At 42.7% G+C, this 17,495-nt stretch overlaps 1 protein-coding gene across 1 annotated transcript in view; it reads left to right on the forward strand.

Moving 5' to 3' along the window:
- The window catches only part of LOC124789802 (betaine--homocysteine S-methyltransferase 1-like), a 60,525-nt gene that overhangs the window by 37,350 nt on the left and 5,680 nt on the right, over nucleotides 1–17,495 (forward strand). The window contains exons 5-7 of the mRNA XM_047257281.1: nucleotides 7,512–7,671; nucleotides 7,748–7,918; nucleotides 8,023–8,137. Coding sequence (XP_047113237.1) covers nucleotides 7,512–7,671; nucleotides 7,748–7,918; nucleotides 8,023–8,137 — 446 coding nt within the window. The remainder of the gene's footprint in view (nucleotides 1–7,511; nucleotides 7,672–7,747; nucleotides 7,919–8,022; nucleotides 8,138–17,495) is intronic.

The following is a 17,495-nucleotide window of genomic DNA, read 5'->3' on the forward strand; positions in this document are numbered from 1 at the left end:
TGAAGTCTATACCCTTATTAAGATCACAAAACATCAGACACTACACAACAGACAACATAAGGGAGCTTGGTACCATAGCAGTTTGTTACTCCAGACCACTTCTTTGAGGATGATACAGGTATACCAAACAAATGTGATCACAAATAAGGAAGAAACATAAATCTGACATCAATACAGTATTCATTCTGTATACTGTAAGGGTATAAGAAAGATAAGAAGGTTCTAGCAGTTAATATTACCATGCCTGTGAAAATTGATGTTAGACTTTAGTTTGATGTCTAATCTCCAGACTGAAAAAAGCTAATCTCTGCTTGTGGTAGGAAAAAGTTTTTCAGGTACTATGTAACTGTAAGAAGGCACATAGTTGTGATATTTATCACAATTATTTAATGATACACAAACATAAATGGTTCACTGCCTGGCAGATGGTGTGGTGGGAATGTATGTACATAAAAACTTTGACAGCAGTTCAAAAGTGAATGAAAGTTGAAACTGATTAGTCATTATGTAGAATTTGATCTTTTGTCCTGGTTTGGGCAACCAGGTGTCAGCAGGTACAAGTAGGTAAATAACTGAAGCACAAGCAGTCAAGCAGCTGGGCCTATGTAACAGACCTCACTGCTGTGGCTGTGGCCATGGCCATAGGGTGGGGCGGTCAGATGGCTTGTGCATGCACAGAACATTTGCAATAGGCCCACCTGGAGGGTGGCCAATTAGCATATGCTAGCTGCACCTGTTTGCAGGTGAGCTAAAGTGCACTCGAGGGTGCACTTGCCCCAATGTGTCAGTGTTGGAGTAGCCTTTTCCAGTATATGCTTAATGGCATAGTCATATCAGTCTCAGTGAGCTATCTGATCAGTGGAATTCACAATTGGAATGCAACATATCAGGTCAGATGCACATTAGCTGACGATCACAGCCTGCTTCAGCTCACATCATTACATGCTGTCCTTACCACAATGACTGCTGTATGGCTGCAGGCAGCCAGAGCAGAGCCTCTGGCCTAATGCTTTGTGCCTGGTATGGTGGTGAAACATCCATCACTAAGCATGTGGCAGTCAATGTGTTACTCACTGTTCTAGCCTGTTATCTGGAATCAAGATACACCCTATGTTTTCTACAGTTTTTTTGCCCAATCTTGAATACTGCCATTTCATGTTCCTATTTCTTATTATAGTACAAAATACAGTTACTGTCATGATTCAATGGTAAAACCACATATGTAATTTGAAAATAACTATGCACTGTGTAGGTGCTTTTATTGATTGGTTTCTCCTGCTGAATTAAGATTGATCAGTGTGGTCTACTGCTAAAGCATTTCTGAGAACTGGTATTAATCTAATTCTACCTTCATGATCTTTATGGAAGTCATATTTAGAAGCCTTAAAGCCACTGCTAAGACGACTAGGCATATATTCTACTGCGCACTTCACAAAGCTATTGAAGAAAATATTTTTTTGAATTGTAGCAATGTATACTTCAGTGTTAGTGTATTCTTGAAAGAAATTCTTGATTATGTTTGCAAAATAAACTTTAGCAAGTACAGTTAGGAAATATATAAACTGTAAGGAGACAGTCTTGTTAATGGGTTTTGACATGTAAGTAGAGGTGAAATTACATTCTACCACTACAGTTGCCTCAGACAGTCAGCATACTTAAAATATGGTTCAAAAACTATTTTCTGATGACAAACATAAAGTCCAAACTCAATCTTAACTGATTCTGCTTAGATTACAGCTAAGCAGCCCCAAAAGTAGTTAATAATTAACAGTTTGTCTTTTAATCTCTCAAAGCTTGTATCCACCTTCATTTACCATTTCTGTACCTGTGACTATATGATAATCACACAAGCATAGTACATCTACTCCAGCCTCAGTTTCAAAATCTTCCAAACAAACAAGAAGCTCATATACTTTGTCTGCTTCAGCTCAACTGTGATGCAAAATCACAAAAGAAGACATAAAAATAATTTTCATATAAATTTACTTTTTTGTCTTAGGTTATTGGGAGTCTCAACTTGTTAAAAGAAAATTAAAAGCAGATGTCTTTAACCATTCTTTCACACATTATTTAAATATTTAGATTTAATGACTGAAAATTTGTCAGCTGCTGAGCAACTAGCAGTGTGTTGTTAAGTTGCAGAATAAGTATGGTAAATAAGATTCAGTATTTAAAAATGTAAAATTTTTTCGAAAAATGCCATTATCAAGTAAGTATTACCTAACAATAGGTGATACACAGCAGCTGTATAGTAGAACTGGAAATGTTAAAACTTTTCTCTAATTTACTTGATTAGATTAAACAGTATATTGAATAGATTAATACAACATGCAGATCAATTTCTTGATTTGCTTGTTTTTTGTTCATGTATACTTTGCTTGTTCCAAATTCCTAAGGCCTTGCCTCCTTGATAGGATAATGAATGAATGAAAGAAACTTTGTAATCATTTCCTGTGAAATGTCTCTGCCTACTTGCTGTTAAAATGCCCCTAATGGCTGCCAAAAAATTCACTCACTGGAAAAATGTGAGTGTCTTTATTGGTTCCAAAATATGTCACTAGTGCTTGAATTGTGGTAGTATGCACTCACCCTCGGTGCCAGTACCTTGAAAGAATCAGAACTGCAGATTGAGTTGTGGTACAACAGAACTTTATTTTTACCAGTACAAATATTGTATTCATGCTTTTAAAATGTGCAGCAAATTATTGGAATAATGTTTTAAGAGGTCTAAATTTAAAAAATAGCTCCCCCTCGCCCCCCAATCCAGAAGGCTACAGTACTGAAACCTCTTTCTTTACAAATCAAGCTCTGATGGTCATGTTGTAGTCCGCTTATCAAGTTCTCAAGATAATTGACATCACATAAAACTAACTTCTGAAATTTGATTCCCAGTTAGTGTTAAGACTTGTTTTTCACTTTGACAACTGATAATTTTGTGTGTATGTGTACAGTATTAAGAACAAGATTTGGATTCCATATCAAATTGGAAAGCTCATAATAATGGGTTGACTAAGGAAATTTAAAGTCAGCAGGCAGTAAGGGCTGACTTAAAAACCATGCCTAATCATGCTATGCTGATCAAATTAATTTCTGGGATGAAACCTGCTTAGTTTACTTTATTTCATAATAAACTGCATAATTTTCAATGTATTTCCATAATAATTAGTTTCAAAATGTAGGAATTTTCAGGAGTCACTCTAGTATTTGTTTGGATCACATTAGTCACAAAACTCGGGATATTCCCAAAAAATTAAAGATTAGGGTTCAGCTTGTCGCTGATGATGTAACTGTTTAGAGATGAGCAGTATTATTGTTTGAAAAAAGGTCGAGAAGTGGTGTTAGAAGACCGTTACAGAATTTGCATCCAGCTGAGAAATTGGCCCAGCTGATATATGACCAGCTACACTTGCTCCAATGGCAGGGCAAGCAGGTGTTGTTCGCTGGGTGCCAGGTCATGTAGGGATACAGGAAAATCAACTGGCCAATTGGACTGCCAAGGAGACCTGCAGAGGATAGGACGGGGTACATTGTCCTATTTCTTTGCAGGCTGTTGTTTCTTCACTACACAGGAAGTTAATGCAGTTGTAGAATGAGGAATGGCTGGCAGTAATGGACAATAAGCTGCAGCTGGTGAAGTAGACTATTCAGCCATGACATTTCTCTCACCAGTTGCTCAGGCAGGATGAAGCGACCCTCACACATCTTTGCATCGGGCACTGCTCTCTTAAACATTGTTTTTTTTACTATGGTGAGAGGATTCCCCATTTCGTGAAGCTTCTGGCAACCACATCTTTATCTGCCATATTTTAACAGTGTGTGTTTTATACCATGATGCAAGGGCAGAAGCAAAAATTGGTGGGGACCTGCCTGCTATTTCCGATGGCGATGGCGGTGATGATGTGACTAAGGTTTTAAAGCTGGGTGATTTGTCTGGACTCTGGCCTAAGCTTTTAGGCTGGTTCCTCCTTTTTTTATTCTTATGGTCAACCAGGCACATCCATCTGCTCTATTGTTTTAGCTCCTTATACCACTTTCTTCCTTTTCAGTTAATGTTTTAATATTGGCATGATACTTCGCCTATGCTTCTATATGGGTATCCACACAATTTTTCAACTTTTTTACCTTCATTTTACATGCTGTTTTATACTCTTGTTTAGTGCATTTTACTGAGACTTGTCTCACTGTTTTTGTGCAGGCACTGAAGGCCTTGCTGTTATGTGCATGTACCCATACCAACATATCCATCCATCCTGAAAAAAGTCAAACTAATTTTTATGTAAAATAAGGGAAAGGCAACCACAAACCTATAGTGGTACATTGAGTGGAGCACAAGAACACACAACAGAAAGCAGCATTCATGCTAGCTACAGAAAGAGCTAGTGCTTGAAAGTTGAAGTACACACATTTGCAAACAAAACTTCATTACATTTGGCCTTTGTCTTATTTTTATTCTAAGGGGTGAAGATAGAAAACATTTTGTCCAATTCTACTAATGTATACCTAGGGTTTCTTCTGTACCCAAGGTTTTTCCCTGAAAGACTTGTTTCCTGGTTCACTAATAATAAATTAAAATTTATCGTTAGCATTCCATCTCCTCACTGGTGCACAGACTCTGATAATTTCTGGGGTGAATACTTATTTTTAAATAAAGCCTTGCTATTCTGTCTGTAACTCCTTAAATAACTAATTTTTTTAACTTTCTTGTTTACAACAATGTTTACATCTGTTCTGTTTCTCCATGATAACTCCTGTCCTCATCTTAATTCAAATTAAGACTTTGTTTTCTCACCATAGTTAATACATCCCTATTATCTTTTTACATTCCATCCTGGATTTTCCATTGTTTGATCTCTTGTTAAATTCCATTTCAAATCTGAAACATGTCTTCAGACCTAGGGTTTAGCAATTTTTAACCCCAAATTGGTAGTAATAGAACAACTGCTTGTAAGGTTCACATTATTGCCTGTTAGTTAAACCATGAGCAGCAAGCTGTGGGCTCAGCAGTAGTTGGATGAGCCTTGGAGCTAATGACAGTTCCTTTCAGTCTGCTATACAAAATGTGTGTGTGTGTGTGTGTGTGTGTGTGTGTGTGTGTGTGTGTGTGTGTGTGTGTGTGTGTGTGCGCTGCCTGCCTGCCTGCCTGATATGAACAAATTCTGTGGTCACTTTGAAGTGGCAGCTTGCCAATGTGCTACACTGGGAGACTGGTGCATTTTTATTTTGGCAAGAGGTCTATCTCCAATTTAGAGAAAATGGAAGGTGTGTTGTGCATGCACTTCCATTCACATGTGCTACATGCAGCGAAAGTTAATTATTCATAAAATCTGTCAAATTTTATATGTATTTAAAGGTGTCAGAATATTATGAAAAGGATAGCTTCTACTCACCATATAGTGGAGATGCTGAATCACAGATAGTCACAACAAAAAGACTGTCTGAAAATAAGCTTCAGGCAACAAGGCCTTCATCGGAAATCGCTCGCGCGCACACCCCCTCTCACACATGAGCACAGTCTCTGGCTGTTGAGACAATACTGCGAGCAGCAGTACATGATGGCAGATGCAGCTTGATGGTGGGGATGAGGTGAAGGCTGGGTCAGGGACAGGGAGGGGAGGGACAGCAGGGTATGTGTGAGGGACAGTAAAGTGCTGCTTGTCGGAGCACGCAGGGATGACATGGAGGGAAGGTAGGGCAGCTAGGTGTGATTGGGAGGTTAGACAAAGGCTGAAGAGTGGGAAGGGGTGTGGGTAGTGGAAAAGGAGAGGAAACTGTGGGTGTTTTGGTGGAATGGGGGGCTGTGTGGTGCTGGAATGGGAACAGGGATGGGGCTAGATGGGTAAGGACAATGATTAACAAAGGTTGAGGACAGGAGGGTTACGGGAACATAGGCTATGTTGCAGGGAGAGTTCCTACCTGCGCAATTTGGAAAAGCTGGTGTTTGTGGGAAGGATCCATATGGCACAGGCTGTGAAGCAGTCATTGAAATGAAGGATGTCTTGTTTGGCAGCATGCTCAGCAATGGGGTTGTCCATTTGTCCACAGTTTGTCGGTGGCCATTCATGCGGACAGACAGCTTGTTGGTTGTCATGCTCATGTAGAAGGTAGCACATTGGTTAAAACTTAGCTTATAGATCAGATGACTGGTTTCACAGGTAGCCCTGCCTTTGATGGGATAGTTGATGCTTGTGGCTGAACTGGAGTAGGTTGTGGTGGGAGGATCTATGGGACAGGGTATGCTTTTAGGTCTTTTACAGGTATGAGCCATGAGGCAAGGGTTTGGGAGCGGGGTTGTGTAGTGATGGTTGATGATATTGTGTAGAGTCAGTGGGTGGTGGACTACCACTGTGAGTGGGGCGGGAAGGATAGTGAGTAGGACATTGCTCAAAAATGAGGAATAAGGATTGTCCTACTCACATCCTTCCCATCCCTCCCACAGTAGCATTCCGATTATACTTTCTGTAATAATGGTGGCAGTCTCCCTCCATGCCTAGGTCAGAATGGTGTGGTGTCCCTTATGCCTACACACTTCTCTTCCTCTGTCATGGAAGCACCATATTGGCTCCCTACCAGTAGCCAGCCTTGTGTGTCTTATTTTAAGACTTTCTTTTGGCCTGGTATTGACTCAAATATTTTGTTAAAATTGTCTTAATCTACGACAAATCACACTCCTTGTCCAGTTAGATTTAAGACACAGAGAATAAAATTATTTCTCCACATTTAAATTTCAAATTAATGTTTTGGAGGGGCACACTTCAACCAGTAAAGTTTATTCACATCCTCTCAATTGTAGCAGGATTTCCATGACCATATATGGGCATGAAAACACATTGCCCTTGCCTTAGATTATAATTCATGAGCCGTGGAAACATTACAACTTAGTATGGAAGGAATGACATTTGCTGGTGGGTAATGTTGCAGGATTTGAGATGTACTGGCATTTTAATGGACACACAAAAATGTGTATAATGGAATAGCAAGTTTGGTGAATATCGGCACCCAAAACATGTAGATGTCAAATTTCCAAGATGGGTAATATTCTGTTGTAGCAATAGAACATTAATACTAGAAAGTCTGGGCTCTGGGGACAGATACAGAGAAGACAGTCTTGCTGTAGTTTATATATCAAGCCCTCACAACCTCCAATACTATTTGTTTCAGTACTGAATAGCTGTGAAAGGAATGCATTCACTACTAAAGCATACTTAGTCTAGTGTTTCCCATACTAATTAACTTTATCAATGTATCACAGACTCGAGAGTGGAAATCATAATCATAATCATAGTCACTGTCACTATATACGTAACAATGGATATGAAATTGACATTGTGTGTCAGTGAGATTGTACATCAATGTATAAAAGGCTATTTATTTTAACTTACTGAACTTGTTATAGCCATAAGTTTCTCTACGTTACATTCAGCCCTCCTTAACATATTGGTATTTATCTTTCTTTTTGTCCAATATCAAATTAGAATCCATAACATATGTACTAACCTTGAAAATTTTAACAGTATTTTGAACATGTAGAAGAAATGGAGTGGGCTATTGAAGTTTGCAAAGCATCTGGCAAAGCAGTAGCAGCCACAATGTGCATTGGACCACTTGGAGACTTACACAATATTCCAGCAGGAGAATGTGCAGTGAGAATGGCAAAAGCAGGAGCTAATATTGGTAATGAAACATCACAGAATTTTTATTCTTATTCTTCCTTCTGAAGAATTCTTTTTATACCCACCATTTGTTGCAGTTGGTGTAAACTGTCATTTTGATCCATTTGTTGTGCTGGACACTGTAAAGTTGATGAAGGAAGCTCTTGACAAAGAAGGAATCAAAGTTCACCTTATGAGCCAACCACTAGCTTATCACACTCCAGATGCTGGTCGCCAAGGCTTTATTGATCTGCCAGAATTTCCATTTGGTAGGCAGTAAATAATTGCAAAGTTTTCAAATATGTTTATTTTGTGAAAATATTGTGTTTACTTTCAGCTATGTCACGAAATAATGTTATTTCTAATTTTATAGCTCTAGAACCTAGAGTTCTTACTCGCTGGGACATTCATCGCTATGCTCGAGAAGCATACAAACTTGGCATACGCTACATTGGAGGCTGCTGTGGCTTTGAACCATACCACATTAGGTAAGCTGTTTTCCTCTCTCCTTAGTGGTGAACTAACAGGTGCTTTTTTCCCCCCATGGTTTCAGTATCTATGAAGTATTCTTACATTTGGTTTGTTTACATCTCTCCAGAATTTATGAATGTCATCTGCATGAAGTACATATTTACACAGCATGTTTATTGGGCAGGTTATTTATAAATATTATAAACAGTAGTGGTCTTCGCACTGGCTTTTGGGAACACCTTGAGTAACTTTAAAGAACAGCGAATTTTCATTGCTTTAGTGTGATTTGTTTCCTATTACTGAGGTAGGAATTGTTGAAGATACTTAAGACTTCAGTTCAAGGTGCCATAGCACTACAGTTTATCCAGCAATATTTTATGGTTTAATGAATAAAATGTCTTGATTGTATCAACTAGTGTGGCTTCAGCACATAGTTTGTTTCATAAGAGATCTGTGCAAAATAAATAACATTTTAAACAGGTTTGACTGTGGACATTTGGCAATATGTAACCAAATGAGATTGTCAAGATGATATTATTTGTCAAATGCAGACCTATTTGCTGGTGTATAAACATTAAATTATTTTGGGAAATATAGGGACCAAGAGAAACTGGCCAATAATTCTTAGTACAATATTTGTCACCCCTTTCATGGAGACAACAGCCGTTGTCTTTCTTAGACATACTAGACAGTACTGCCAACAAAGAGCCAATTTATTAATGTGCACAGAGGATGTCATGTATTATTAACTCCTTTATCTCTTTAATTACAAAGTCTGATGGGACACATGTCTTAAGACTCAGAGCAGTTCAGTTTCACTGTTTTAATATCGTCTTGTACTTCTACTTATTACCGGGTACACAGTGTCATTGTATGCAAGTTTTTGTAGAAAAGTATAACCACAAGCAGTATTAGGTTTGGACTCTGTAATAGCAGATAATGAGGAACTGGACACCTTGTAGCATTAACAAATAAGACCAAGGTCATCTGCTGTAGTACTGGCATTTGTAACTCTCATTGCCTACAGTAGTACTGGCATTTGTAACTCTCACTGCCTACATCTAATTCTCAATGACAATGATACTCAAAGTGCCTGAGACTGCAGGTGTGTGTGTGTGTGTGTGTGTGTGTGTGTGTGTGTGTGTGTGTGTGTTGTTGACGAAGGCCTTAACAGCTGAAAGCTTTAATTGTGAGTTTTTTGTGTCTGTGCAACTCAGCATCTCTGCTATTTGGTGAGTAGCAATTTTCCTTCTCATAATATTGTTACATTCCATCCTGGATTTTTCAAAGTAACATTACATTTATTACGAGAGTTTTCAATATAATAGTTCCCTTAACATAATTTCTGATACATATTGTCGTTTATACATAATTTAGTCAACTATACCACTGTTAACCTTATGACACAGTATAAATAACCATGCTAGATTCTGTAAATGAGGTGTGAACTACTTATGATAGTTTTGCACGTCTCCTTACTTTCGTTTTATTATGTTTCATAACAATTGGGTAGAAGCTGTCAAAATTTGTGTGTGCTGACAAAATTCCCAAAGGAATTAAAGATTTTGCCAGCATATATATTATTCCAGTTCAGCCTCTCTATTTTATCTCGAAAGTTGTTAAGTCTTCATCATTTAGTATCCTAATGAAGGCCTTACTGAATTTAAAAATCTTCTTCTGGATCTTAAATTGTTTTACCCATACTTCTTTGCATTCGGACAATAAATGGTATGTAATCATAGTTTAAAGTCAATAAAATTGATGTGTGTGAATAAAATTTACACATGTAAGATGCCTTTTAGGATTGGAATAAATGATGCAGAAGAGCTTATAGATGATATCAAAGTTTAAATCAACAAAAATTAACATACAGTATTTGGCATTATTCTGCACATAGAAATAGATTTTCTAAGAACCCCATAAATTGTTCAGTATCGCTACCAGGAGATTACAGAGATACATAAACAGGCAGAATACAGTGCTGCAGTCAGCGATGCCTATATGAGACAAGTAGTATCTGGTGCAGTTGTTAGATTGGTTACAACTGCTACAATGGCATGTTATCAAGATTTGAGTGAGTTTGACCATGGTGTTAGTCAGCACACGAGTGATGGGACACAGCATCTCAGAGGTAGTGATAAAATAGATTCCCTGTACAACCATTTCACAAGTGTACCATGAATATCAGGAATCTGCTAAAACATCAAATCTCCAACATCACTGTGGCTGGAAAAAGATCCTCGAAGAATAGGACCAATGATGACTGAATAGAATCTTTCAGTGTGACAGAAGTGTAATCCTTGTGCAAACTGCTGCAGATTTCAATGCTGGTCCCTCAAAAAGTGTCAGCGCACGAACCACTCAATGAAACATGATCAATATGGGCTTTTGAGCTGAAGGCCCATTTGTGTACCCTTGATGACTGCATGACACAAACCTTTACACCTCGCCTGAGCCCATCACCAACATTGGTCTATAGATGACTGGAAACATATTGCCTGGTCAGACGGGTCTCATTTCAAATTTTACAGAGTCGATGGATGTGTAAGGGTATGGAGACAACCTTGTGAATCTGTTAAAGTTGGTGGAGGCTCTGTAATGCTGTTGACGTGTGCAGTTGGAGTTATACAGGAACAAACTTCCCAATTACTAGTGTTGAACATACCCTGAAATCCATGGAATATATCACAGCTGGCTTTTCAGGTACATAATGTCTGTTTCAGTGGTTATATTGCCTAGTAAGTTCAGCTTCCTGGGAGAACAGTTTAATGTTGACAGGGATCCCAGACAAAAATACAGGAGACATAGAGAGAAGTTGGCTTATTGTGCAGAACTAGATAGTCAATGTATGCACATTATGCACAGGGTAACCATGCAGCTGCAGTTAATGCGCAACACACTAGGCAAGTCTGGGAAACACTCCAGAATGTGCCGTGCATAGTGTACTGTGCCTGTGCACGGGATGGCTTCCACCTCATGAAGTAATGCTTTTCTTCTAGCTTTACTGTTTCTTGAGAACCCTGTCTTGAATTCTGTTGACTTTAAACACACATTTCACAAGAGCCACTCATATCCTGATAGAAAGAAGAATCATCTTGCATTGTAAAAAATTATCTTCATAAACATGAGTAGTACATGTCAGTGCATTTTACTATAAATTGTACCACCATAAATGGCCAACCTCTTCTGGTGACACTAACTCACCCAAGCCCTTATAGGGTCTAAATAACTTTGAAGAAAGAATTTGACACACAGGCCGGAAGACACATTAAATGAATGACTGTTCACCTGACAACCTTAAAACGTAAGAATCCTACTTCTAGCTCAAAACAGGCAAACAGAAAAATGAATGTCACCTGGAATGGCAGCAACCTGGAACACACAAAGCAACATATCTGGATGTCATGCTAGACACATCACTGACATTCAAATATCACTGTGAGAAGACTCGCCAAAAGATTGTCGCTATAAACAGCTTGTGAAAAAAAGTGAATAGTAAATGAGCAGGGAAACCAACTATATTAAGAACATCTGCCCAAGCACCTTACTTTTCTAGGAGGAATATGCATGCCACGTATGGTCCAGATCTGCACATGTCAAAAAGTCTGTATGTGCCTAAATGACATACGCAGGCTAACAGAATGCATGAAACCCACCCCACTTTGGAAACTATATAGTGTGTTCAGATTCTAAGATCATAAACCCCGAAGTACTTTACACAAGCATACACAAAAATTTAAACAGATTCTTGAGTGGCACCCTGTACATGGTGCTTTATGCAGAACTGGGAGACTTAAATCCCACAAGATTCCTTAGTGATCAGCTACATCAGCCCCTGAAGGACCACTATGCCTCCCAAGAGATGTAAAGTGACAATACATCTAGCTGGAAGATGTGGAGAACACTGAATTGCATCAGAATGGATGTGACATCAGTCAAAACAAATCTAACTGAACGGGCTCTTAAAGATGACGTGGACAACAAATGCAAATGTAATGAAGCCCAGGGAATGGGATATCTTTCGCAATGGCCCAACTACACCAGAGGTACTGTTGATGACCTTCGGCTTGACAGGAAAGCATTGATATGGCCTAATATTGGGCTGAAAAACGTGAGAAATTTCCTGGACACAAGAACATAAGCACACCTGCTTCTAGTAAATGCAGGGAATTTCACAATGTGAAGTATTTAGGTAAGCAGCCAGTTTCCCCTGTAATGGGAAGAATACAGTCCAGACAAATTCTAATCCAAACTCAAACTACTGGTCTCCCTCCATAAGCTGTAGCAATTTGTGATCGGAATCTAGAATCAACTTGTAGTATGAAACACTTGCTCTGTATTCTCCCCCAGGGGATCCACAACTCTTTTGTGGATACGTGTGTAGCGAGCACGGGACCCCGAGCTAATGTGGCCTTCCTTCTTTTCCGGGCTGCATACCCCCCCTTTCCGTATCCTTCCCCATCCCCAGTCTTCGTCCCCCCCCCCCTCACCTCTGGCTCTTTCCTTCCCTTTCTCCCCCTCTGGGAGTATGGTTTGTGCCTACGTCCGGAGACGGACGCTTGTAAATGTACCGCACTCTTCGCCTTCCTTGCTTGTCTGTCTTCATCTTTCTTCGTCCTTCTCTTTTCCTTACCTCTTCTCTTTACCTCTTCTCTTTGCCCTTTTCTCCGCTGCGGCGTTTGAGACCTCTCTTCTTTCCTTTCCCTGTCTCTTTCTTCCTCCCTGTGCGTGTCTGAAGGCCGACCCACGCACTTCCATGCGTAGCCGGTGACGGGGTAACGCGTAATTCCCCGCCCCGGGTAGACAGGTAGGACACGTACGTACCCCCTGGTAACGGCCAGGCCCAGAGAGGGGTGATTACCCGAGCTGATACCTTCCGAAAGTGCCGATTGGTCCCTCCGTCCGTTTGTCGGGAGGTGTGACCTGAGGTGTGAACAATCACCTAAGGCAGGAGTGCCCTCAGAGAGGGCCCCCACAAGGAAGGAGCGCGCCATCGGAGACGCCGGTAATCATGGGGGATTCTTCCGCAATGGTTTCCTCACCTTCCACTATGTCTGCTCACAAACGTAAGTTCACTGAGTCTCAGCCACAGACGGTTCTTCCATCGTTGCCACAGTTCCTTGTTGTTTCTCGGTCTGACGAAGGTCACGACTTTTCCACGGTCACCCCTTTCATTATTCAGAAAGGTGTCGGCGCAATTGCAGGTCCTGTAAAGTCTTGTTCCAGATTACGGAATGGCACCCTGTTGTTGGAAACACACAGTGCCCTCCAGGCTCAAAAATTGCTGCTTACTTCTCTGCTCCACACCTTCCCTGTCCGGGTGGAACCGCACTGTACCTTAAATTCCTCGCGTGGAGTCGTTTATACACGCTCCCTCGATGGATTGTCTGACGAAGAAATTCAGCACTACCTGTCTGACCAGGGCGTCACGGCTGTTCATCGGGTTATGAAAAGGGTTGACTCGAACATCATTCCAACCCGCACGGTCTTCTTGACATTTGACAAAGTTCAATTCCCATCAAAAATCAAAGCAGGCTATGAGATAATTTCCGTTCGCCCTTATGTCCCAAACCCCACGCGTTGCTATCGATGTCAGCGGTTCAATCACACCAGCCAGTCCTGTTCCAATCCGGCCAAATGTGTTACGTGTGGCAAGGATGCCCATGAGGGTGCTTGTCCACCTCCATCCCCTCGCTGCATCAACTGTATGGGTGACCACGCTGCTTCCTCTCGAGATTGCCCCGTTTTTAAGGACGAAAAACTCATCCAGGAAATAAGAGTGAAGGAAAAGGTGTCGACCTTTGCTGCTCGAAAGTTACTCGCCAGTCGACAGCCCACTGTGCCTCAGAAAGGAAAATACAGCGCTGTCCTTGCTTCTCCTCGGCCAACAAAGGAGGCGGCCACGCAGACTTGCGACCTCACCTTTAGTACCACGGTCGTCAGATCGGCCAGCGCAAAGATCGCCCGTTCAACCTCACCACTTTCGCCTGCCCACTCAATGGCTCACCCTTCGTCGGGTTCTGCTAAATCTCGAGCCCAAAAGTCAGACGCCAAGTCTTCGAAAAAAGAGCATTCTCGTGAAGAGTTTTTACGTACCGCAACTTCACAACCATCGGTTCCTCCTTCATCTAAACATCATACTTCCAAGAAGGCTACGAAGAAACACAGTTCCTCTCCTTCTCCGCCAAGGCGTGTCCCATCTACAGCACCACCTGGTGGAAATCGCCCTCGGCCGTCTTCTGTGTCGCCGAGGCGCACTGCTGGTGGCCGGTCAACTGGCCGATCGTTGGTGGCTGGAGCTGCTCCTGACCAACCTATGGATCAGGATCTTCTGCCTTCGACTGAATGCCATTCCATGCTGTCGGTCGCAGGCTCTGAGCAGTCGTTGAGTTGACAGCACCCTTGGTCACGTTCCTCCATTTTCTGTTCACCCTATGTCCATTATCCACTGGAATATCCGCGGCATTCGAGCCAATCGGGATGAATTGTCGATCCTCTTACGATCCTACTCGCCAGTCATCTTCTGTCTTCAGGAAACAAAGCTGCGTCCCCATGACCGCTTTGTTCTCCATCATTTTCAGTCCGTCCGATATGACCTCCCCTCTGTTGAAGGCACTCCAGCCCATGGAGGACTCATGATTCTGCTCCACGATACTCTCCATTATCACCAAATCCCCTTAAACAGTTCCTTCCAAGCTGTCGCCGTTCGTCTTTCCCTTTCTGGATATACGTTCTCTCTTTGTACGGTATACATTCCATCGTCCACACCAATGGCACGAGCTGATCTCCTTCATCTTCTTGGTCAGCTTCCACCCCCCTATTTGCTGGTTGGGGACTTCAATGCCCACCACCCACTTTGGGGATCTCCACATCCTTGTCCACGTGGCTCACTATTGCTAGACGTCTTCCACCAAGCGGATCTAGTCTGCCTCAACACTGGGGTCCCCACATTTTTGTCTGCCTCCACGACAAATTTATCTCATTTGGACCTTGCGGTCGGTACTGTTCCGCTAGCTCGGCACTTCGAATGGTTCGCCCTTGATGATACACACTCGAGTGACCACTTTCCATGTGTTCTTAGACTGCAGCTTCAACTGCCATATATGTGCTCGCGACGCTGGAAGTTTGCCCAAGCCGATTGGACACTTTTTTCGTCTCTAGCGACATTCGATGACCGTCGCTTTCCCAGCGTAGACGATGAGGTCACACATATTACCGACGTTATTCTCACAGCTGCGGAACGTTCAATACCACGCACCTCCGAATTGCCCCAGCGCCCCCCAGTTCCTTGGTGGAACGAGGCATGCCGTGACGCAATACGTGAGCGGCGACGTGCTCTTCGCATTTTCTGTCACCATCCAACTTTGGCAAACTGTATCCGATATAAGCAGCTCCGTGCGCGATGCCGTCGCGTCATCCGCGATAGCAAGAAGGCAAGCTGGGAATTCTTTATTAGCTCATTTAACACCTTCACTCCCTCCTCGGAAGTTTGGAGTCGGCTTCGACGGTTCTCAGGCGCGCCTAGTTTCTCCCCGGTCTCTGGGCTCACTGTCGCGCATGATAGCTTAGTGGACCCCGTCGCAATTTCTAACTCATTGGGTCAGCACTTTGCTGAGATTACGAGCTCTTCAAATTACCCGCCAGCGTTTCTCCCGAAGAAACGTGCAGCAGAAGTGCGACATCTTGCTTTCTCCTCTCAAAATCGCGAAAGCTACAATACTGTTTTCTCCATGCGGGAACTCCAACATGCCCTCTCTTCTTCTCGCTCCTCCGCCCCAGGACCGGATGGTATCCATGACCAAATGTTGCTGCATTTATCAACCCATAGCCTGCGTTACCTCCTTCGCCTTTACAATCGAATTTGGACCGACAGTACCTTTCCCAGGCGATGGCGGGAAGCTATTGTCGTTCCCGTTCCGAAACCTGGAAAGGACAAACATCTCCCCTCTAGCTATCGCCCCATTTCTCTCACGAGTAGTGTCTGTAAGGTTTTGGAGCGTATGGTGAATTACAGTTTAGCTTGGTGGCTGGAATCCCGCAGTCTTTTAACACCAGCCCAATGTGGATTCCGAAAGCATCGTTCTGCCGTTGACCATCTTGTTGCTCTCTCCACTTATATCATGAACAATTTTCTCCGGAAACGCCAAACGGTAGCAATATTTTTTGATCTGGAGAGAGCATACGATACCTGTTGGAAGACAGGCATCCTCCGCACACTGTTCTGTTGGGGCTTTCGAGGCCGGCTGCCCCTTTTTCTTCGCGAATTTATGGCGGAGCGCACATTTAGGGTGCGGGTGAACACTACTCTCTCCCGTACTTTCTCCCAAGAAAACGGGGTACCCCAGGGCTCCGTGCTGAGCGTTGTACTGTTTGCCATCGCCATTAATCCAATTATGGATTGTCTCCTTCCTGATGTCTCGGGCTCCCTCTTTGTGGACGATTTTGCGATCTACTACAGCTCTCAACGGACCAGCCTGCTTGAAAGACGTCTTCAAGGATGTCTCGATCGCCTCCACTCATGGAGCATCGAAACCGGCTTCCGTTTCTCACCCAGTAAGACCGTTTGTGTTAATTTTTGGCGACGTAAGGAGTTTCTTCCGCCCTCCTTACATCTAGGTCCTGTCAACCTTCCGTTTTCCGACGTCGCTAAATTCTTGGGTCTTATGTTTGACAGAAAACTGTGCTGGTCCTCCCACGTTTCCTATCTTTCGGCTCGCTGTCTGCGTTCCCTTAACACCCTCCGTGTCCTGAATGGTACCTCCTGGGGAGCGGACCGAGTGGTCCTTCTCCGCCTCTATCGCGCCTTAGTGCGCTCGAAATTGGATTATGGAAGCATAGTCTACTCCTCTGCTCGGCCGTCTATTCTTCGGTGTCTCGACTCTATCCACCACCGTGGATTACGTTTAGTGTCTGGAGCTTTTTACACCAGCCCTGTGGAAAGCCTTTATGCTGAGACTGCTGAACCTCCGCTGTCCCATCGGCGGGCAGTCCTTCTGAGTCGTTATGCTAGCTATCTGTCTTCCATGCCTGCTAATCCAGCACATGACCTTTTTTTCAACGCCTCCTTTGATGCGGGTATGCAGGCCGCTCCTCCTCCCTACTACCCCCGGGAGTCCGCTTCCGTCAACTGCTCCATTCTCTCTCCTTCCGCTTTCCTAAAACCTTCTTGACAACTTGGGATACAGTACCGCCTTGGCTCCGTCCCCGGATCTGCCTGCTCCGTAACCTTTGTCGATTTCCCAAGGATGGTACCCCTTCACTTGTTTATCGTCGGGCATTTGCCGCTCTATGTGCACAAATGACGGACGCCACATTTATTTACACCGACGGCTCGAAAACATCGTTAAGTGTAGGGAGTGCCTATATTGTTGGCGA

This window comes from Schistocerca piceifrons, chromosome 3, assembly GCF_021461385.2.
Source record: "Schistocerca piceifrons isolate TAMUIC-IGC-003096 chromosome 3, iqSchPice1.1, whole genome shotgun sequence".
In the NCBI taxonomy this organism is placed as follows: Eukaryota; Metazoa; Arthropoda; class Insecta; order Orthoptera; family Acrididae; genus Schistocerca; species Schistocerca piceifrons.